Source organism: Hyperolius riggenbachi, chromosome 6 (assembly GCF_040937935.1).
Source record: "Hyperolius riggenbachi isolate aHypRig1 chromosome 6, aHypRig1.pri, whole genome shotgun sequence".
In the NCBI taxonomy this organism is placed as follows: Eukaryota; Metazoa; Chordata; class Amphibia; order Anura; family Hyperoliidae; genus Hyperolius; species Hyperolius riggenbachi.
This window is the reverse complement of record NC_090651.1, coordinates 288,904,295-288,928,339: the sequence shown is the minus strand read 5'-3', so window position 1 is coordinate 288,928,339 and position 24,045 is coordinate 288,904,295. Positions and strand designations below refer to the sequence as shown.

At 39.6% G+C, this 24,045-nt stretch overlaps 1 protein-coding gene across 2 annotated transcripts in view; it reads right to left on the bottom strand.

The window, feature by feature from the left end:
• Nucleotides 1-1,071: 1,071 nt before the first annotated feature.
• GRIK4 (glutamate ionotropic receptor kainate type subunit 4) overlaps nt 1,072-24,045 on the bottom strand; it is a 531,391-nt gene continuing 508,417 nt past the window's right edge. For both annotated transcript variants that reach the window (XM_068241000.1, XM_068241001.1), the window contains exons 18-20: nt 12,649-12,777; nt 9,425-9,543; nt 1,072-2,434 (exon numbers count right to left, since the gene is read on the bottom strand). In XM_068241000.1, the coding sequence (XP_068097101.1) occupies nt 2,069-2,434; nt 9,425-9,543; nt 12,649-12,777 (614 nt within the window). In that variant the 3' untranslated portion in view covers nt 1,072-2,068. The remainder of the gene's footprint in view (nt 2,435-9,424; nt 9,544-12,648; nt 12,778-24,045) is intronic.

Below are 24,045 nucleotides of genomic sequence, written 5' to 3'. Positions count from 1 at the left end.
CAATAATCAAGTATATTGCATGATTGCTTAGCAGTGCATTTTGAGATATTTTAAAACAAAATAATCATGAGAAAAGTACCACTTTAAAGAGAATCTGTGAGGAAAAAATGGCCCTATGTGGTACGTACCTTGGGAAGAGGAAGCCTCTGGATCCTAATAAGGCTTCCCCTGTCCTACTCTGTCCCTCAGCTGTCAGCAGCCGGAAGTGCTGGGCTCCAGGATCATAACAATCCTGAGAGAGCCTCGCGCAAGCGCAGTAGTGGCTTTCCTTCGGACTCAGGCAGCAATAGCCGAGCCTGACCTTTACTGCACGGGCACGCGGCAGGCGATCGGCCGCTGACAGCGCTGGAACGGAAGGATGGAGGAGAACAGAGGTGCTTAACTTGAATCCTTGTGCAGATCACTTGATACTCCTCCCTGTATTGCCTGATGAAACGGGATTGAGCCTGCGAAACGCATTGCAAAATTTTTTGGGGGGAGTTTCTAATAAATGTGTTTGATTGTCTGAATCGCAGTCGTTGTCGTGGCTGCTTGAGGGAGGTAAGACCACCACTTCCTCCTTCATTTTTGTCATTTGAGTTGGTTTTTAAGCTCATTTAATCTAATTTTATACTTTTGGCGCCTCTGTTCATTGTATACAATTTTGAGTCTACCCTTGGTGGAGGGTTGCTACCCTTTCTTCCTGTCTACAGAGAGCGACTTCTTAATCCTGAGTGGGGTCAGGTTAATCTTCCCACCTGCCTTTACAGTGGTTGCCTGCTGGTGACCCTGACCTGTGAGTATCTAGCAATACAAATGTATTGCCACCTTATCCAGTACGTATTACGCTATTGGGGCTCTTGGTGTTCCCTGTTTTTATCATTAGGATACATAGGCTTCCCCCTCCTGAGGTAAGTACCTCCCAGGGGCTCTTTTTTTCTTACAGAGTTTAAGATTTCTGCTATCAGAGAGGTTAATGCGGTTTTCTGCAGTTTGCGTCTTATTCTTGCCTAATTAATGACATCTTATTGACAAACGCGTCATAGGTAACTGCATTTCCAGGTGGGAAGAAAAAAAATCACAAATGACCAATTTAAGAATGAATCTCTTTATTTTACAGAAATTGCATAGAATTATAGTTTTCATCAAAAAATATCCTTATAGTTCTTTCATATACAGCTTTATAAGGACTCCTGGAAAAAAAAGAATGATTTTTACAATAACGGATAGATTTACTAAAATATAATTTATGAATCTCATGGATTTTAGTACAAGAAATTAATAATAATTAAAAAAAAAGCAAATGACCTTTCAGCACGAGGACTATACTCACCTTGAAACCAAATGACTTACCACAACTGCTGTTTCCTTGTAATGTTAACACAGTAAATGAGACCTTGTAGCACACGGAACAATCTGTCACACTTCATAAATGATGAATTAGTAAATCTATCCATGTCAGCTACACTATGGCAAAGCTCTATTTACATGACCATCATGATTGTTTGCAGTTATTGGAATTTTTGTTGTGTGATGACAATGTATGATTCGTATGGGAAATGCATCTCTCGCTACAAAAACTTGAATACTGGCGCAACACAACCTCCAAAGACGCACATAAAGCCATTGATTCTCAACAGAGGAACGCATCGAAACTATCTTTTGTTCACATATGGAGGACAACCTTAAGCTTACCAGGACTGTATTGTGATCTTTGACAACATGATCTGTCTATCACTACAAACATTGTGGGGGTGGGAATAACAAAGGCTCAGAAGCATGTTTAGACTTTGGATAAAGGAAGACAATGTCCCTCACAATCAAATGAAACGATACGATAGGCAGAGTCCAGTACCAATTTTTGGGGAACAACAAATTCAGCTTAATGGTGCCAGGATTCATAATGCCGACTGGAAACACGTAGACCCATTATGGGATATCTGTTTTATGCTGTGGGGAATCCAATACCAGCATTTTATTCTAGATTTTTTAAAAAGTTTTTTTTTTTTAGTTTTTTAATTATATGATCTAAAAAAACCACACACACAGCAAGGATCTTTTTGTGCCATACACATCTCTCATGGCGCATCTACTCAGGCTCACTGCTGTTTGTCGTCTTTTCCCACAAGCTCTCTTCGCTTTGTGCTGGGGACCCTCCAGTCGGGCGCGTTCTGAGACCCTGAAAGCGGCGACACTCAGGGCATACTCGAATATGAGTACATTCTCGGGCTACTAGAGCTGCTTCCTGTGCCAGTCTCTGTGCCAGCGGGTCGGGGCCCGTACCCCCACACAGTTTACCATTGCTGAGAACTGAGCTGGCATTGCGTCCTCTCTTATCATCCGGAATAGCGGATCTGGCGCGCACAATGGCCGCTCTTCTACGACGTGGCAGAAAACTGTCCTTGCAAAGGATGATGCTGCTTAACTCCGACATCATTTCTTGACACACAGAAACCTGTAACAATAAAGAGAAGAATGTTTTTGTTTTTTTTCACAGATAGTAAGATTTTCATTTGATTCATGTTCTCCTGACATCAGTCACTGGGATAGGAGACAAGGGGAGGTTTTGACAGCTCTGGCACAGGCAGCAATGATAATAGCTTGACAGATGCTTTAAAGAGTAACTGTATTGAAAATTAAATAATGAATAAAATTGCTTTTTTTTTTTTACAATATTCACTTGTAAATTATTTAGCCAATGTTTGCCCATTGTAAAATCTTTCCTCGCCATGATTTACTTTTTGAAATGTATCACTGGTGGCACATGTGCATTAGGAGCTGTATAATGATTGCTCATTAGCTGGCATATTTGTTGGTGGAGTTAGTGGATTATCTGAATACCTTCTACAATGCAGAACTATATACATTTAAAAATATATGATTCACAGTCTCTGCGCCCAACTGTCACTATATCAGCTGTAGCTCAAAAAATTAAGGGTAGTCCCTCCCTCAACAGTATATAAGATAAAAACATATGTATGTCTTGACACTAACCTCAGTGATGCAGTTCAATCACCAAACTAAACAACAAAGGAATTTCTGCAACTACAACATAAAAAAAAGCATTAGCCAAGAGGATATTTCTATCCTGGAAGGGCTTTTTTCTCTGAAATAATAAATAAAACTTTAGCTTGTCAAAGTCTTTGCTATCTGCTTGCTGCATATAAATCAAATCAACATTTTATTACAATATGCTTTCCCTGTAAGTATATAACCAATAAAATAAGGCGTTGCAGCGTCGTCACACCCAGCTTTCATACAGCCATTCACACAAAAAGGGCACATAGATTGTGTCCACAAATCGGTTAAAAATCAAGTTTTAAATAATCAAGTGTTAAAAAAATATGTGCACAAAAATTGCACCTATTTCCAGTACCAGATTGATTATTTCAGTGCTTAGTTGATTATGGCTCTATTTCTCACATTGCAAATCCCGTGTTGCTGGTTTTGCTGTCTCTTAGGATTAATTGCACATCACAGTAATATCAGTCAATAATCAATGCAAAGATTAGCATAAATATGCTTCCCTCCAGCAGCCAATGCTGTCCTGGAATATTTAGCAAATGATATAAAGCAGTTTGTGATGCCTCATAACTCACGTATCCGTAGATGGCAAGGTTAATCTGCACTGGTCATTCTTATAGCAAATGGATCCCTCGTCTGCAGTGCGCTGGTCTGAATAAGGGCACGTCCTTCCAGTAGCGGTGCATACGGGGAAATGACCGGCCGGCTGTAGTGTGTGAGAGCTGCTTGCTCACTCTCACCGCTGCTCGGCTTGGTCGCAGGGAAATTACTGGTAGTAATGTCACTAACAGTCTTCTGCTTACATGTTTCTGGAGGTCCGCCTCCCTTCATCAGACCATAGTAACTAAGTTGTCAACTTGGATATATATATAGTACATATAGTTAACTATATATATCCAGATTGACAACGTAGTATGCAACTATGTCGTTTTTGGAAATTCACCATATTAACATTGAAGACGCATCTACTATCAAGTGTGCATTATGTGAACTGCAAGCAATATATATGCAAAGGAACACTGAGGCCGAGAGAAAGGCTAAGCAACTAATGATGTCAGCAGTAGGTGGTATAACAGGGCTTTAAAAACAGAAGGACCCAAAAAAGTTTTACAAGTACATTAACTCTAAAAAAAGAAAGGTTGACTGTATAGGACTCCTAAAGGATGAGGGTGGGAACTCAATGGTGGATGACCAAGGTAAGGCAGAGTTATTAAATGCTTTCTTTGCTTCTGTCTTCACAAAAGAAACAGCACTGTTGCAAACTACAGAGGCGGAAGAGTCTCAATCTTCTAACTGTAATATTAAATACTTAACGCAGGAAGAAGTGAAGGCAAGACTAAATAAATTAAAAATAGACAAGGCACCTGGCCCGGATGGCATGCATCCTCGGGTCCTAAGGGAATTAAGTTCAGTTATAGATAAACCCCTTTATCTTATCTTTTGTGACTCTCTTGCAACTGGCAGAGTCCCAGTGGATTGGCGTACAGCCCACGTTTTCCCATTATTTAAGAAGGGCAAAAAATCAGATCCAGTAAATTATAGACCTGTAAGCTTAACATCAGTTGTATGCAAACTATTTGAGGGGTTACTAAGAGATACTATACATGACTTCATAGTAGAAAATAATCTTATTTCTCAGCATCAACATGGGTTTACTAAAGACAGGTCCTGTTTGACTAACATGCTCAGCTTTTATGAGGTAGTGAATGCTAATATGGATATTGGGAATGCTGTAGATGTGATATACTTGGACCTTGCAAAGGCCTTCGACACTGTTACCCACAAAAGTCTGGTGCAAAAGTTAAGGATGCAAGGACTGGGGAAGAGTCTGTGTTCATGGATAGGGAACTGGCTAATGGACAGAAAAAAAAAGAGTTGTGGTCAATGGATCGTACTCAAAATGGGAGCCTGTTAGCAGTGGGGTCCCACAGGGGTCTGTTCTGGGTCCAGTGCTCTTCAATTTATTTATTAATGACCTAGTAGATGCAGTAGTGAGCAATGTTGCTATTTTTGCAGATGATACAAAATTGTGCAGAATCATCAACTCTCAGCAAGATAGTGTCATATTGCACCAGGATCTGGATAGGATGGCTATATGGGCACATACATGGCAGATGAAATTCAATGTTGACAAATGTAAAGTCATGCATTTTGGACGTACTAATGGTCTAGCACCATACAAAATAAATGGGATACAGTTGGGGACATAAAACTTGGAGAAGGACTTAGGAGTACTCATTGACAACAAGTTAAATAATCGTACTCAATGCCAAGCAGCTGCAGCTAAAGCTAACAAAATTTTGGGATGCATTAAAAGGGAAATAAAAACTCGAGATGCTAGCATAATATTTCCCCGTTTAACTCTCTAGTAAGGCCACATCTGGAATATGGAATTCAGTTCTGGGCACCACATTACAAAAAAGATATTGCAGTTTTAGAGCAGGTGCAGAGACGAGCAACAAAATTGATACGTGGGATGGAAGGTCTCACTTATAAAGAAAGGTTAGATAAACTGGGTTTATTTAGTCTAGAGAAAAGACGCCTTGGAGGGGATCTAATTAACATGTATAAATACATCAGAGGGCAATATAATAGCTTGGCGGATGAGCTTTTTGTCCCTAGGCCTTCTCAAAGGACTAGAGGACATGATCTGCGCATGGAGGAAAAACGTTTTAGCCATTTATTTAGGAAAGGGTTCTTTACAGTAAGAGTGATTAAGATGTGTAATACATTGCCACAGGAAGTCGTTATGGCAAACTCTATACTTGCATTTAAAGGGGGCTTAGATGCTTTCCTTGCGTTGAAAGACATCGATGGCTACAATTACTAGGTAATGCCTAATTATATTGATACAGGGATTTTATCTGATTGCCATCTGGAGTCGGGAAGGAATTTTTCCCTTTAGGGGCTAATTGGACCATGCCTTGTAAGGGTTTTTTCGCCTTCCTCTGGATCAACAGGGATATGTGAGGGAGCAGGCTGGTGTTGTACTTTATACTGGTTGAACTCGATGGACGTATGTCTTTTTTCAACCAAAATAACTATGTAACTATGTAAAAAATGGCAGTCATGCTCTGACGAAGAGAGATGAGCCTCCAGAAATGCGTAAGCGGAAGATTGCTAGTGGCATCACAACCAGGAAGTTCCCCTGGCATCACGAACTGCTTTATAATATATATATATATATATATATATATATATATATATATATATATATATATATATATATATATACTGTGTATATAAAATAAAATGTTGATTTGATTTATATGCAGATGATCACATTGATTTATTGACCACTGTTGACATAATTGTTTTAGCTCAGATCAAAATATATTTTCTCCATTTAAAGATATGTTTTCTCTTTGGAAGTATTAAATGCAAAATCACACCGAAAGAGAAGATGCTAATAAAGCAGATAGCAAAGACTTTGACAAGCTAAAGTTTTATTTTTTATTTTAGAGAAAAAGCCCTTCCAGGATAGAAATATCCTCTTGGCTAATGCTTTTTTATGTTGTAGTTGCAGAAATTCCTTTGTTGTTTAGTTTGGTGATTGAACTGCATCACTGAGGTTGTTGTCAAGACATACATATGTCTTTTCTAGATTCGTCTTAGTCTAACTAAAGAGAAATGTGTAGCACAGCGGAAAAATCTCTTTGATGAAGTATAACTATCCTACATTGATTGCATCTGCCATCTCTGGTGATTCCCAGACTAAGCATTGAGCATCAGATCATTGCCCGCTCAAAAACAGGCCGACCAAATGACAATTATTGTGAGACTAACCATCAAAGAAAATAGAAGAATTACTGGTAGCTATGTTTTATATATAAGGCTGGGTAGTTTGCAGTGATGTAATGCTTTCTGCATGTAAAACAGTGGTGGTGGTTGCTGCTGCATAGCACTCAGATTTAGGCTGAAATTTACTAGTGTGGCCTAATTAGGCGGTGAAGCAAACAAATCCTCTTTTCTTTTGCTCCGAATTTTATATATCAGCTCTTCTATCACAGGTACAGTATTAAAGAACAACTACGAAGAGGAGAGTGTTTGTAATAAAACACTTAAGCTGTAAGAAAGTTATTTTTGTTTTCTCCTCCTTGGTGTAAATACAATGTCCCATAATCCCACTGATAGTGTTGGCCCATTTTAACAGGAGACACCATGTTGTAAAGGGATGTATGGCATAATCTATTTGCTATTCCCCCTCAGTGAGCTGTAAGAAACAAACACCCTAGCTCCTTCTCTGTCTCCAATATCATACTGCGCATGTGTGCGCATAGCAGCAGTTTGCATTGGAGCCCACAGAGGTAGGAGGGATGGACGATTAATAAATAAACGTGGGGTCATATTTAAATATCCAATGATCAGCTGCTACAAGCACGTATGCATTGTTCAGTGTCTGCGCAGGAGCGAGAGTGATTGTCTTTTGCTCCTCTGACTATCTTGTTGCAACAGTCGCTCGGCTTACAGATAATGAAAGGGGAGAGCAGTCAATAAATTAGGCAACACTTAACTTCACTGGGTGCCATCCCCTGTGAAGATGGACTTTTCCATGAACCAACATTGTAAGTGTGTTTACAGGACACCAATTTTTAGGTGCAGCAAGGGAAACAAATTGTATTTTACGCTACAGTGCTTTATTACAGACACTCTCCTGTTTAATACTGGGGATTGCGGAAAAAGCAATCTTTTGATAGTTGTCCTTTAAAAGGGTACCTGAAACGGAATCAGGAAATTTGGGCGCCTGGGGCTAAGGGATTATTTGGGTGCACATTGGGAGCTAAAGCAAAATATCAGATATTGGGCACCAAAGAAGAAATTTGGGCACTCGATAAATAGCGGGCGCCAGGCCTGCCCAACTAAAATTTTTCATTTTGAGAATGAGTGTTTTGAAAAATATCATTTTGAAATTCGTTTTGATAATTATCATTTTGTAAAGTATCATTTTAACTTTTTTATGTCATTTTGAAATTTGTTTTCAAAGTTATAATCTCGTAAATTATCATTTTGAAATGTATTATCTTAGAAATGTATATCTTTTGTATTAACGTTATTTGCAGCAGAGAAATGGTGTTTTACGGTTAGGCGCCGGGAAGAGGTGGGGTTTAGGCTTAGGCTCCACCAGGGGGGTCTCAGGGTTAGACACCACCATGGGGGTTCTTAGGGTTAGGCACCACTAGGGGTGTTCTTAGGGTTAGGCACCACCAGGGGGATTTCAAGTTTAGGCTCCACCGGGGGTGGTCTTAGGGTTAGGTTAGGTTAGTTGTAGTAAAATATTGGTATTATTAACCAATATTTTACTATGCTCATAACAACTGTAAATATATTTTCGTTTTCATTGTTATAGACAATATTTTGTCCTTTTTAATACCGTTATTTTAACATATTTATTATTCTATTGCAGATAAAGTTGAAGAAATTGTTAATAGACAGCATCTTAAAATGTGGGTTTTATAAGATGACAGGTACCATATATTGGAACTGTACCAATGTATCTGATAACAACCAATAAAAATGTTTTTGATGAAAAAGTGTACCTTAAGTGACATGTGACATGATTATGTACAGCTGCAGGCCTATATTGAACAATACTGTGTTTATTTTTATTTTCCTTACTGTAAGGGTTAAGAATCCAGGGCTGTAAATGACACTGTCTCTGCAGTCAGACTTGAGTCAAACTGGGGCATAACTCTCAGGGATAATTAATTACAAAGTATAAAACTTTTGCATAGCAGAGACACACAGATAATACATAAAAAGGGTCAGTAGTATTAAAATACTAAAAAGAATCATTCAGCTGACACAAAAATGATTCAAGTGAAGGTGCATACTTGCAAATATCTTCTGTTTTAAGGAGGTAAAAATATACTTTACATAGCTAGCGAACAATAGCAGATTTGGACATATTCGAAAGACTGCAATGCTGTTTGCTACCACTAGAGGGGTGTATTCACTATCCACCAAAAGAAGATGGAATCTGATGAATTAAGTACCAGCAGAGCTCATGTAGAAATGTATCAACTGTGTCAATCTATCCACACACAAGTGAGAAAGTCACAATAACGTGGACTAAAAAAAAGTACTACTTTTTGTGTGTATTTCTGTTACAGAATATACCTATTCTGCACTGTAGGAACTAGTGTACATGTAGAGTGCTGACAGATTTTTCTTTATTTTGACAGAAATTCAAGCAAGTCTCAGCTGTGTATTGAATAGAAAACTGAGTATAAACTATCTATGATGTAAAGACAAACTGAATGTACGACTCTGAACTGCAGTTGAAGGTCTGTGTTCATTAGCACTATTGCTCTGTGTAGCCCTATCACTCTGTGTATCTTGTTCAGGTTCATCTCATGTTTTACAAAATCACTGGAGAGATTCTGAACAGCAGGTGGATAATATGTAGATAGTATCATTTTACCTCAGTGTCTTCAGAGTGTCGGACAGTCCACAGAAACTCCAGCATAGCCATGAATATGGCCACTATTAAGCCACAGATTAAGACAATAAAGATGCCTCCAATGTTTTCCATGCCCAGACCTAACAACAAGAAGAATAACTCAGTATTTATGTTACATTTTTTTTATTTATTTAGTATTTATTTATACAGTACTTAGTATTTATTTTTATTCTATTCTTGAAGCAATCACCTCCGATTAACTATTTTAAAGTGGGGTTACTGCTGTTTTTGTCGCTTGCAGCATTTTTTCTTCACACTAGGGCACAGATGTCGAACTCCAGGCCTGGAGGGCCAGATCCATGCCAATGTTTAAAATGGACTGAGAAAGAGAGGAATGTGTTCTACCTGATGGACCACACCTTTCCTGATTCAGTCCCATCAATTCATTTGAGCTGTATCAAAAATGTGTGAGGACCTCGGCCCTCAAAGGACCAGTTTGACATCCCTGCACTAGGGGCTTGATGTTATTCCAGTACTTGTTTAAAGGGGCACTATTGCTAATCTGCTTAAAATAAGTCTTTTTAACATAAATATTTGTTAGTAAAGCAATGTTAGTGAGGAGTATGAACACTGATCAAAGGGTATTTCTACACTGCCAATACCCACTGATAGCCAGATAGTCACGACGGCAGATTTACCTTTCTGACGCCGACTGGGCTAATCCATTATGTAGTAGGGGGCTCCTGTAACTGCTGCTTGAGCTGCCGTTGGTTTTCATCTGGTCAGCTCAGCTATGCGCTTTCAAAGTTCTAACTGCACTATCGTGCAGTTACTGTGCTACCAGCGCAGCCGCCGTACAGCGCAGGACAGCGCCGTATGGCTCTATGTTTATGCGCTGCCCGGAAAGGACCCCTTATGGAAGCTGGCAAAGACACGGACACCTATTGTTGTCCGTCGCCCTGGTAACCTGACTTCGGCTTTTGCCAGCTTCCCATAAGGGGTCCTTTCCGGGCAGCGCATAAACATAGAGCCATATGGCGCTGTCCTGCGCTGTACGGCAGCTGCGCTGGGAGCACAGTAACTGCACGATAGTGCAGTTAGAAGTTTGAAAGCGCATAGCTGAGCTGACCAGATGAAAACCAACGGCAGTTCAAGCAGCAGTTACAGGAGCCCCCTACTACATAATGGATTAGCCCAGTCGGCGTCAGAAAGGTAAATCTGCCGTCGTGACTATCTGGCTATCAGTGGGTATTGGCAGTGTGGAAATACCCTTTGATCAGTGTTCATACTCCTCACTAACATTGCTTTACTAACAAATATTTATGTTAAAGAGACTTATTTTAAGCAGATTAGCAATAGTGCCCCTTTAAAGTAATCCTGCAGTGACATGCAACATGGGGCAGTTTAACTGACTACCAGTAAAACTTCTGTGTGCACATTTTGCATGGACATTTTACTGGCTTTAATGCGGTATAAAACACTGACATAATATTCAATAAAAACATGTTTTCTTTTTATACGCCATACGGTTATCATATTAGCTTTTGTGCATAAGTATTATTATTCATTTAGAAATTACAAGTTCCCAAAGTACATTTTTTTGCTCTGAGAGCTGACTTGGCATTTTATTCATTACTGGTTTTATTCATATTTTAATTTAAGCAGAAATACTTTCTGAGGGTCTGTCTGTGTCCAGGAGCTTCTGCACAGTCAGAGAATGTGTCACATTCCTCACTTGATACAATTCAGTAAACACAAGATAACATTATCTCCAATTCGGATGTGTCCAGGTTTCTCTGCATTGAGCTTATAAGTCCTGTGTTTAAATAGTTAAATGCTGTTCTAATACTAAAATAAATGGTGGTAGTATATAATATGCTGTAAACTTTTTGAGTAAAGAAGAAATGCTGGGTTTCATTCAGCTTTAATACAAAGTGTGTAACAGGCGATGCGCAAATAGTACAACTCAGGTTATGTAAACAACGTGCACATTGCTTGTATACTATACAATATGCAAATAGCATAACCTGAGCTATAAAAGCAACATGTGCATTGTTTATATAATGTGAGTTGCGCTATTTGTGCATTGCCGTTACGCATTTTACGGAAACACCAATAAAATTTGTGTGGAGTCTAAAGTAAGTCATGATTTGTCTGCATGAGAGCTAAATTAGGCCCAGTTCACATTGGCCTTAAAAATGGGCAGTTTAGTGGACCGTAATGGAACAGGTGAGAACATATCTAAATGGATCCAGTGCTAACCATTGGATCTGTTCACATTGGTCTGTTCAAATGGATCCGTTCAGTCCTTTCTGCTGCACGGACAGCAGTGATTTTGCCAGATCGACAGATTTGTTGCATTGACCGCGCGCTAACAGAATGGAGGGTCATGGATGAAAATATTATGCCTTGATGAATCTGTTCCACGGATCAGTTTTTACATGGATCTGTTTTCCATCTGCACCAGTGTGAATAGAGCCTAAACATTTAAATCTGCAGTTAAAACAGTTAAAATTTAAAGTGGAACTAAACTCAAAACTTTGTCTCTGCTCTGATAGATTAGCCATAGCATGATAACCTTTATGGAAAAAAATATCTTCATTACAATTTATGGAAATCCTTAAAAAACTAAAGTTTTAACTTGGATTCACTTTCCAGGAAGCACAGAAAGGGTTAAGCCTCGGTTTTTATGTATAAGGAGGCAGCCCTGACACACCTCTGGGGAGAGCTCCTGAAGTCTATTCAAAGCTACTGCTAAGAACTTTGATCTGGCCAAACAAACTGAACACACAGAGAAATGAATTTCTTCAGCAGCTATATGTAAAATAAATACTTTTTATTGTGTGCCGTGTTAGAGTTTGGGTCCGCTTTAAGATGCTTAATCTTTTAACCCCTAATAAGAAAATGGAACCCCAGGAAGGTCCTATATAGGATAAGGTCTATTGCTAAAATTGTTTTCTCTTCATTTTCCGTTTAACAGATATTAATGGCTCAAATATATACTCACATTATTTAATGAAGAAGAAGTGCCTGACAAAAATAACCTCAACTAGCCACATAAAGTAACTGCAAAGTGTATCCAGGACTAAACAACTTGTTTTAATTAATCACCTCTTTATGTCTTTAATAACTTATGAGAAAGCAGTGTAAAATGTAATACAATCCCAATAAAGTGGCCGATTTGCATACAAGAATAAAAAAAAAATAGAAAAGATACAAATTGTGAACATGTAAAGTATGGTTACCCTTTGCTCTGTGGTCCTCCTCTTTTGGACATTTACCTCCATCCCACCATTTCCGCTTTAAGTCTTCCAAACAGTTGTTCTCTTGCAACTGTAAAATTGCCAGATCAAACTCATCCCGAAAGGCAGAACCTGTAACAAAGACACATACCATAATGTAACACCTCTTACTACATGCAAATAATGAAATATCTACATAAGAGAACTGTATAGGATATCCTTCAACTTGAAAGGCTGCAGAGAAGGGCTACTAAGTAAGTTAAAGAGCACCTGAAGTGAGAGACAGATGGAGGCTGCCATATTTATTTCTTTTTAAACAATACAGTTGATGGCTGTCCTGATGATCTTTCCAGCAACAGTAGTGCAGGAATCACTTACCTGATACAAACATGTGGCTAATCCAGTCAGACTTCAGTCAGTGCACCTGATCTGCATGCTTGTTCAGGGGCTATGGCTATAATTATTAGAGGCAGAATGTCAATGTTAAAAACAGACCTAGCTAAAAAACAGTACTATACCCCACACTGTATACTTACCATAAAATAAGTATTAATATTGAAATACAGTAATTAACACAAATTAAGACAAAGGACAGACTTATAGTAACACTTAAAGCGAACCTCCAGAGTAAAAATCTACTCAGCAGCACTGAAAAGGCTTGGTGTTTCTTTAACAGTTTCACAGCATCAGAACTTTATTTTTCTTATCCAAGACTCCTTTTTTGTCTGCACAGAAGCTATGCTCCCCCATCAAAGAAAACTGCCTGGGCATTTTTCCCCTGATAATGTGCAAAGCATAATGGGATTTCTGATGTTGTTGTTCTCATTGCCTAGAAACCGGGAGGGGTTATCAGGACACAGGACAGTTGTAACTGTGTCTCATGCTCCCCGTTACCTCCTTTTAACCAAAAATATGGCTGCCCTCATGAAATCAAACATTTGCCTTTTCTTTTAAAACAGGGTGGGTAAGAGATTATATTACCTATCTATTTTAATTAACATAACTAATGTAACTTAATGATCTGTTGTAATCTATCTGGACATGTATCCGTGTGCAGTGTTGTTGCACTTGTTCCCGACAGCACTTACAGGGGATCGATTGGTGAAGGGGAACAAGTGTTCCCCTTAGCCAACTGAAGCCCCTGTGTAAGAATCAGCATGCCTAGAATCACAAGGCATGTTAATTAATCAAACTGAAAGTAAAACGTAGTAAAAAGGAAAAAAAAAACAAAGATTGAGCACTTCTTTGTAACTACCAGTATAGTGCTTAGCACCACCTACTGGCCGAAAAGTAAAATTAAAGTACCCCCATCCCCCCCTGTAGCTACCAAAAAAAATGTAATGAGAGTATATTACTGTTATTGTAACAAATAAGGGGCTTATGATTACTGAGAGGGTAGAAAAAATACACATTTATTTCCAAATAATATATTGTCGCCATTCCATTCATTGTACTAGATACATAAATTAAATGTTGTGATACCTGGGACAACTGGGTAAATAAAATGTGTGAGTTTTATCTATAGTAGCAATGTTTATTTTAAAACTTTAGGCGATGAAATTGGAGAAGTTGTGTATTTTTTCTTTTTCTTGAATTTCCCTATAAAATGCATAGAAATAAAGTAATTACTGAAAGCAAGTATCACCCCCAAAAAGCCTGATTTGTGATGAAAAAACAAGATATAGATCATTTAGGTATGATAAGTATTCATAAAGTAATTACCGAGTGAATGGAAGGAGCGCTGACAGGGGGAAATTGCTTCCATCCTTGAGGTGAAAACACCTGTAGGCTGAGGAAGCAGTAAAAAAGGGCGCATATGGCTAATGGACAAAAGGGCGCCGCCATAGACTGCAATGCAAGATATCGGCTATTGGGCGCCCGACAGAAAATTTGGGCGCCCGAGAAATAGCGGTTGCAGGGATCGTGTTAACAAAAGTTTTCGTTTACAGAATAAGGTTTATTACAAATATTGTTTACAAATTTGTTTTGACTTTGTGTTTTACTTATTTTTTCATTTTTAAATTTCGCTTTTAGGACTGTAACAAGTAAATTTTCGTTTAAACTTGTTTTATCATTTTAAAATTCGTTTTCATACGTATAATGCTTAAGTATCATTTTCAACCTTATTCTATTAGAAACACATTACTTTTGGTATTAACTTTTGTTTTTAAACTTATAATGCGTCGATTATAGTTTTCAGATTTAACTTACTAATATATCGTTTTTAATATTACCGTTATTTTAAGATTTGTAATGCGTACATGATTGTAAGGCTATTTATTCTATTATAAATCTAAAAGGATTTTTTTCAATGCAAAGACCTATTTTTACATTTTAAATTAACCCCTTACCTCCCACACTCCCTAATAGTTACCAACATTAGTTTTTTGTAAACAAAAATAAATAAAATTAAATAAAAAAAATACATAAATAGTTTTCTTAGGGACTGAACTTTTTTTAATATGTATGTCAAGAGGGCATACTACTGTTACTTTATAAATGGTGGGCTTGTTATTAGTAATGGGCGAAATATTGGCGCCAGACAATGTGATAGGGACATAATTTAAATGGTGTAATTACCGGTACAAATGGGAAAATAAATTACATGGATTTTAATGACGGTAGCATGCATTATTTAAAAACTATAATGGCTGAAAACTTAAAAATAAGATTTTTTTTCCAATTTTTTTCTTATTTTCCTATTAAACATTTAGAATAAAATAATTCAGGGCATAATGTATCACACAAAGAAAGCATAATTAGCGCCGAAAAAAAACAAGATAAAGTTCATTTCATTGTGATAAGTAGAGATAAGGTTATTGCCAAATGAATGGGAGGAGAGGTGAAAATTGCTCGGATGCTGAAGGGGTAAAACCCCTCAGTTGTGAAGTGGTTAATATAGCCACCTGTGGCGAAGCCTTTATTATCAGCGGATAGGGGGGCATCAGAGAAAGGTTCTAGGTTTTGGAGGTTTTTTTTAGTGTTAGGCATGGGGGAGGGGTTAGTGTAAGACACTGGGGAGTTCAGTTTTAGGCATGATGGGGGGGGATCGGTTGCGGTGGCGGGGACAGTTAAGATTAGGTGTGGGGTAGGAAGAATTAAGGTTAGGCGTTGGGGGGAGGGGCTTGGTTAAGGTTAGTCAGTAGCAGGAGGGTTCAGTGTGAGAAAAGACTTAGGTTTAGCTTTAGTATAATATTGGTATTTAATACTGACATTTTACTATTGTTTTTACACTTTAATAGTAAAAAAAATCTGTACATTTATCAGGATTACTGGGCACTCAAATTTCTGGGCGCCATTTTTTGACATACACAGGTTTAGAGTTAGACATGGGGAGGAGGGTTAGGGTTAGGCATCAGAGGGGTTGTTTTAGGGTTAGGTATCGGAAGGAGGTTGGTTAGGTTCTGGCATTATTAAAGGGAGGGATCTTTGTGAGAAAAAGGTTAGGGGTGGCTATAGTAAAATATCAGTAAAAATTACCAGTACGGTATTTTAATACTGGAATAATCCACTGAATCATAGTAGAACAATAGTCATTTACTGCTATTCTACTTGCGGCTATTCTTGGCACCCAAATTCTCACTGCCCAGTGCCCCCATTTTAAATGTAAGCCACCAAACCTACAGGGTGGAGTGGGGTGAAAAAGGCACTATGTTTTTAATTAATAAAGCAATAATAAAATTAAACTTATTTGAGCTTATTTGAGTTGTATACAAATTTTTTAAAAATGAAAAGCTCTGTGGTTGGGAATCACATAGTGATGTTGTAATGTGCCCACCTAGGAGCACTCTTGCAGCCCATGTTAATTAGTAAGTTCACTACTGGGATTTTTTGTATTTATTGTTTAACAATGCCTACTGCAGCATTAATAAATCACCTACCAGTATTTTATTCTTTAGGTTTCTGTACACCGCCTGCTTTCAAACTATATATATAAAATCGGATGTGTGTGTGTGTGTGTGTGTATGTGCCGCGATCACTCGAAGACGGCTTGACCGATTTAAACGAAACTTGGTATACAGATCCCTTAATACCTGGGATGATATGTTCTGGGGGTCTCACGTCCCCCCTGCACACCTGGGCGGAGCTACAGACAGCAAATCAGATTTCACCCATTCAAGTCAATGGAAAAAATGTAAAAGGCTGCCATTCTCACACTAATAAAGCCAGAGTCCGCACACTTGGCACAGTTGGTCACTTGGTGACCGAGGTTACAAATCCAGGAAAAGTGGGGGAGCATAAAACAGCCAATCAAATTTCAGCCGTTCATTTTAAATGGGAAAATGTAAACTGCAGCCATTCTTAGACTGTTAATGGCAGGGTTCTCAAACTTGCCACACTTGGTCACTGGGTGAATGCGATTAAGATTCAAGAAAATGGGTGGAGCCTACAACAGCCAATCAAAAATCACCTATTCATTTTCAAGGGGAATATTTAAACTGCTGCTATTCTTACACTGTTAATGGCAAAAGCTTCAAACTTTCTACAATCGTCATTGGGTGACTGGAGTCCAAATTCACTAAAGGGGCGGGGCCACATACAGCCAATCAGATGTCCTTGGTGGATAAACTGCTTACATTCACACATTTATGATACAGTAACCTGAAAGCTCACAAACGTCATTTAGTGACTGTGTATCAAGGTTACAAAAAGTGGGCTGAGCCAAAAACAACTTTTACTGGGAAAATATAAACTGCAGCCATTCTTACATCGTTAATGGCAGGGTTCTCAAACTTTGCACAGTTGGTCATTGGGTGACTGAGATTAAGATTTTGGAAGGTAGGTGGAGCCTACAACAGCCAATAAAAATTCACCTTTTGATTTTCAAAGGGAATATTTAAGCGGCTACCATTCTCTTATACTGTTAAAAGCAGATGCCTCAAACCTGGTACAATTGGTTACTGGGTGACTAGGGCCCAAATTCAGAAAGAGGGTGGAGCCACAAACAGCCAATAAGATTTGTTTATTTTTAATGGGAATATACAAAGTATTGATACCAAGGACCCCAAAGCTGATAAACTTGATAATTGAGTAACTGTATGTCAAGGTTAGAAAAAGTGGGCGGTGCCAACAACTAAATTTTTTACATGGCAGGGTTCACAAACTTGACACAATTGGCCACTGGGTAACTGGGATGAATATTCAGAAATGTGGGTAGAGCCTACAACAGCCAATCAAAATTTACCTATTGATTTTCAAGGAGAATATTCACATTGCTACCATTCTTAGGCCCCGTTCACACTTGCGGTTTTGTCAAAACCGCACCGGATGTCCGGACCGCACCGGAGCCGGACCGGACCTGATCCGTACGGTTCCTATCCGGATCCGGTCCGGATCCGGTCCGTTTGCATCCGGTTTCCGTGCGGTGTGAACACGGTTGCGGTCCGGATCCGGTTTCTTAAGGAGATAACATCCTGTAAATACCTTGGGTCTGGGAGGTCAGCAGAAGGGTCTGGGGTCATTGTTGGAGACAGGTGGACGTGTGGAGACCATCCGTGGATACAGAGACTGCAGTTGGGACCATGGATCCAGGCATTTTTTACTCGTAAACCTGGGAATTCTCTCCTTCCTGTTGTTCGCCTCCTCGTTATCAGACATCAGACATGTTGCTGCCAAAACGAGCTCCAGCATGAAATCGCTGCTGCCCCACTCTTTGAACGCTGGGCCCATGTGGTCCCCATCCAAAATGCATAGGAAGTGGGGTAGAACGTCCGGTTTTTGTAGCCAGTGTGTTGTGCGCTCTCCGGCTCTCATTGCTTTGTATTGGCCGGATGGTGCAGTCCGGCTCCGCTCCGGATACGGCTGCCGGAGGAGCCGGACCAAAAAATAGCGCATGTTGGAACGGACGCCGGAGTCCGGATCCGGTCCGGATCCGGTCCGGCTCCGGTCCGGCAGAACGGACGCATGTGAACGGACGCATAGGCTTTCATTGCTATTGCCATGCGTCCGTTCTGCAAGCGGTCCGGCTCCGGCACGGCGATTCCGGACGGCCACCGCTAATGTGAACCGGGCCTTACACTGTTATGCTGGGAATACACGTTTCGTTTTTGCCTTCGTTTTAGCCTTCGTTTCGATTGTGCCTTTTGTCCTTTTCGTTCCCGAAATAATCGAACGTACGGTTAATATCACCACCCACGGTTTCGTTTTTTTTTTCGATTCTGATGGTTTCGTTTTTCCAATGATCAAAGGCTGCAAAGAAACGAAACAAAAATCCCTTTTTACAGGGACGGACTAACATAAACGAACATATAATCGATCTGAACAGCCATCAAGCCTACCAATGGCTCGATTAGATGGATAAAGAGAGATAATATCAAACATGTTCGATCACTAGTCGTTCGTTTTTGGGGTCTATTAATCGAAACTATAATGAGATTATGACTATTTTCACATACGTTTTCAACACTCGATTCGTTTACTGAACGAATCGAAGGCTAAAACGAAGGCAAAAACGAAACGTGTATTCCCAGCATTAAAGAGAACCAGAGACGAAGCACCCTCATGTATTTTATTACATTTATCAGTGGGAACATGACAGTAAACACCTACCCTGCTTTTAGTTTCATTGTTATCTGCTTAATTAGTCTATTAGCAACTGTGATAAGAATCCACCGACTATTCAGTTGAGGTTTGACCTGGAATCATTATAGCTGAGTCACTCTTCTGTGGAGTCTTTTCAAGCCCAAGCCTGTCCCCTCCTTGGCTTAGATTTCCTGCTTTGCATACTCAAAGCTGTGATGACATGGGAGGGGCTGCTCCTGCTGAGAGAGTGTGGCTGCAATATGATCCCTGTGTGCTCTGTGTGCACTCTGTCTGCATACTGTAGATACTGATGACTGCAGTTTCATTCCTATGAGAGACACTTCCTACAGGCAGCTGTACATCATACCAAAATAAAAAAGCACATAGATGAAAGGCTGCATTTAGCCTGGATAGCAGCATAGTCTCGACAGCACATCCAGAACAACTCATAACCAGGAAGGAGAAGGGATAAGAGCCGGCGACCATATTTGATTTTTCTTGGAGCAATAATGGATAAAAAACACTAAAAAAGGCACACCAGAGTGGCAAAATTATCAGGTAGAGCATTTATTCTTTACAAGCTATCAACTGATATGTTTATTTTGTGTGAAACGTTCATCTCTGGTTCCCTTTAATGGCAGGGGCCTCAAACCTGATACAGTCAGTCATTGGGTGACTGGGGTCCAAATTCACTAAAGGGGTGGAGCCACAAACAGCCAATCAGATTTGTTACATTGATTTCAGCCATTCTGTTATTGGCAGGGTTCTCAAAGTTACACAGTTGGCCACTGGGTGACTGGGACTAATATTCAGGAAAGTGGGTGGAGCCTACAGCAGCCAACCAAAATTCACCTTTTGATTTTCAAGGGGAATATTGAAACTGCAGCCATTCTTACACTGTTAATGGCAGAGGCCTGAAACCTGTTACAGTCGGTCGCTACGTGTCTGGGGTTTAAATTCAGTAAAGGGGCGGAGCCAAAAACAGCCAGATTTCTTTGCTGGATAAACTGCTTCCATTAGCACAATTTTGATGCCAGGAACCCAAAAGCTCACAAACTTGGTCATTGAGCAGTGACTGTGTGTCCAGTTTACAAAAAGTGGGTGGAGTTAAAAACAAATTTTTCTGGGATATTGTAAACTGCAGCCCTTCTTCACTGTTAATGGCAGGGTTCTCAAACTTAGCATAGCTGGTGACTGGGATTAATATTCAGAAAAGTGCGTGAAACCTAAAAATGCCAATCAAAAATCACATGTCGCTTTTCAAGGAGAACATTAAAATTGCTGCCATTCTTGCACTGTTAATGGCACAAGCCTCAAACCTGGTACAGTTGGTCATTGGGTCACTGGGGTTCAAATTCAGAAAAGGGGACAGAGCCACAAACAGTGAATCAGATTTGTTTCATTTCATGGGAAAATACAAATTATTGATGCCAAGGACCCCAAAGCTCACAAACTTGGTCATTGAGTGACTGTGTCCAGGTTACAAAAAGTGGGCGGAGCCAAAAACAAATTTCACTGGGAAAGTGTAAACTGCAGCCCTTCTTACACTGTTTATGGCAGGGTTCCCAAACTTTGCCCAGATGGTCACTGAGTGACTGAGATTAATATTCAGGGAAGTGGGTGGAGCCTATAATAGCCAATCAAAATTCACCTGTTGATTTTCAAATGGAATATTTAAATTGCTGCCATTTTTACACTGTTCGTAGCAGATGCCTCAAACCTGCTACAGTTGGTCATTGGGTGACTGGGGTTCAAATGCTGGAGAGGTGGTGAAGCCACAAACAGCCTGATTTCTTTAATTTCTATGGGAATATATAAATTATTGATGCCAAGGACCCCAAAGCTCACAAACTTGGTCATTGAGTGTTTGTGCGTTAGGGTTAGAAAGTTGGCGGAGCCAACACCAGTCAAATACAGGATCTTCTCAAAAAATTAGCATATTGTGATAAAGTTTATTATTTTCTGTAATGTACTGATAAACATTAGACTTTCATATATTTTAGATTCAAATACACACAACTGAAGTAGTTCAAGCCTTTTATTGTTTTAATGTTGATGATTTTGGCATACAGCTCATGAAAACCCAAATTTCCAATGTCAAAAAATTAGCATATTTCATCTGACCAATAAAAGAAAAGTGTTTTTAAAACAAAAAAAAGTAAACCTTCACATAATTATGTTCAGTTATGCACTCAATACTTGGTCGGGAAACCTTTTGCAGAAATGACTGCTTCAATGCGGCGTGGCATGGAGGCAATCAGCCTGTGGCACTGCTCAGGTGTTATGGAGGCCCAGGATGCTTCGATAGCGGCCTTAAGCTCATCCAGAGTGTTGGGTCTTGTGTCTCTCAACTTTCTCTTCACAATATCCCACAGATTCTCTATGGGGTTCAGGTCAGGATAGTTGGCAGGCCAATTGAGCACAGTAATACCATGGTCAGTAAACCATTTACCAGTGGTTTTGGCACTGTGACCAGGTGCCAGGTCGTGCTGAAAAATGAAATCTTCATCTCCACAAAGCTTTTCAGCGGATGGAAGCATGAAGTGCTCCAAAATCTCCTGATAGCTAGCTGCATTGACCCTGCCCTTGATAAAACACAGTGGACCAACACCAGCAGATGACATGGCACCCCAGACCATCACTGACTGTGGGTACTTGACACTGGACTTCAGGCATTTTGGCATTTCCCTCTCCCCAGTCTTCCTCCAGACTCTGGCACCTTGATTTCCGAATTACATGTAAAAGTTGCTTTCATCCGAAAAAAGTACTTTAGACCACTAAGCAACAGTCCAGTGCTGCTTCTCTGTAGCCCAGGTCAGCCGCTTCTGCTGCTGTTTCTGGTTCAAAAGTGGGTTCATGCTTCCATCTGCTGAAAAGCTTTATGGAGATGAAGATTTCATTTTTCAGCACGACCTGGCACCTGCTCACAGTGCCAAAACCACTGGTAAATGGTTTACTGACCATAGTATTACTGTGCTCAATTGGCCTGCCAACTCTCCTGACCTGAACCCCATAGAGAATCTGTGGGATATTGTGAAGAGAAAGTTGAGAGACGCAAGACACAACACTCTGAATGAGCTTAAGGCCGCTATGGAAGCATCCTGGGCCTCCATAACACCTGAGCAGTGCCACAGGCTGATTGCCTCCATGCCACGCCGCATTGAAGCAGTCATTTCTGCAAAAGGATTCCCGACCAAGTATTGAGTGCATAACTGAACATAATTATTTGAAGGTTGACTTTTTTGTTTTAAAAACACTTTTATTTCTCTTCTTTTATAGGTCGGATGAAATATGCTAATTTTTTGAGACAGGAATTTTGGGTTTTCATGAGCTGTATGCCAAAATCATCAATATTAAAACAATAAAAGGCTTGAACTACTTCAGTTGTGTGTATTTGAATCTAAAATATATGAAAGTCTAATGTTTATCAGTACATTGCAAAAAATAATGAACTTTATCACAATATGCTAATTTTTTGAGAAGATCCTGTACATACACGGGCAATGCTGGTCATCAGTGGGTGGAGACAAATACAAATTTCACTGGGAAAATGTAAACTGCATTCTTACACTGTTAATGGCAGGGTTTTTAAACTTTGCACAGTTGGTCACTAGGGATTAATATTCAGAAAAGAGGGTGGAGCCTACAAAAGTGAATCAAAATTCACCTATTGCTTTTGAAGGGGAATATTTAATTGCTGCCATTCTTACACTGTTAATGGCGCAGGCCTCAAACCTGGTACAGTTGGTCATTGTGTGACCAAATTCAGAAATGGGGGTGGAGCCACAAACAGCCAATCAATTTTTTTTTTCATTTCAATGCAATTTATTGATGCCAAAGACTGCAGAGCTCACAATCTTGGTCATTGAGTAATTGTGCGTTAAGGTTAGAAAGAGTGGGCGGAGCAAACATCAGCCAAATACATACCCAGGCAACGCCGGGCAATTAGCAATATAAATAACTGCAGTTTATGTCGGCTATGGGGAATGACGTTACTTCAGCAAATATATGGGTTATAATCTCAAAATGTAATTGAATTGGCATTGAATTAAGTACTTATAGTCTGAGAGGTGTCTTATGAATGTATTCATATTTTACCAGTCGCTGATCTGTACAGACGATAAAATGCTTGGAATGTGGCATCTCTAGATCTAGAATGAGGTACAAATGCTCTAAATGAAACAAAGCCAGCACAAGCCACCTATGATGTCCAAAATATACTAATCCATAATAGCTATTCAGATTTCACTATTTAAGCCTTTAGAGCAATCAGAAGAGTTAGAGTGTAATAGATGTAATGTGGCTCCCCTGCATCACTTGCAGTCTGCGTGGAGACATGGTGTGTCTACAGATTGCATTTATCCCGCTGGTGACAGCTAACAGCAGGTAAGGAACCAAGCAGAGGGCTAAATCATAAGGCAAAGTTGCAGTGAAGAACAAGCTGAAGGTCATGGCAATAATGGGCATTATAGAAGAGAATAGAGTAAATAAACAGAAGGTCAGATTAGGAGCAATGCAGGCTCAGTTATTAAAGGACAACTATAGTGAGAGGTATATGGAGGCTGCCATATTTATTTCCCTTTAAACAATACCAGTTGCCTGGCAGCCCTGATGGTCCATTTGGCTGCAGTAGTGTCTGAATAACACCAGAAACAAGCATGCAGTTAATCTTGTCAAATCTGACAATAATGTCAGAAACTCCTGATCTGCTGCATGCTTGTTCAGGGTCTATGGCCTCGATTCATAAAAGGCAGTTCAATAAAATCATTTAGTTCTGTAAATACCGCATTCGGTAAATTACACTTTTTCCAAATTCACAAAAGATTTTCCGCATGAGGTAGACGTTCGGTAATTTACCGAACAAACATGCCTCAATTA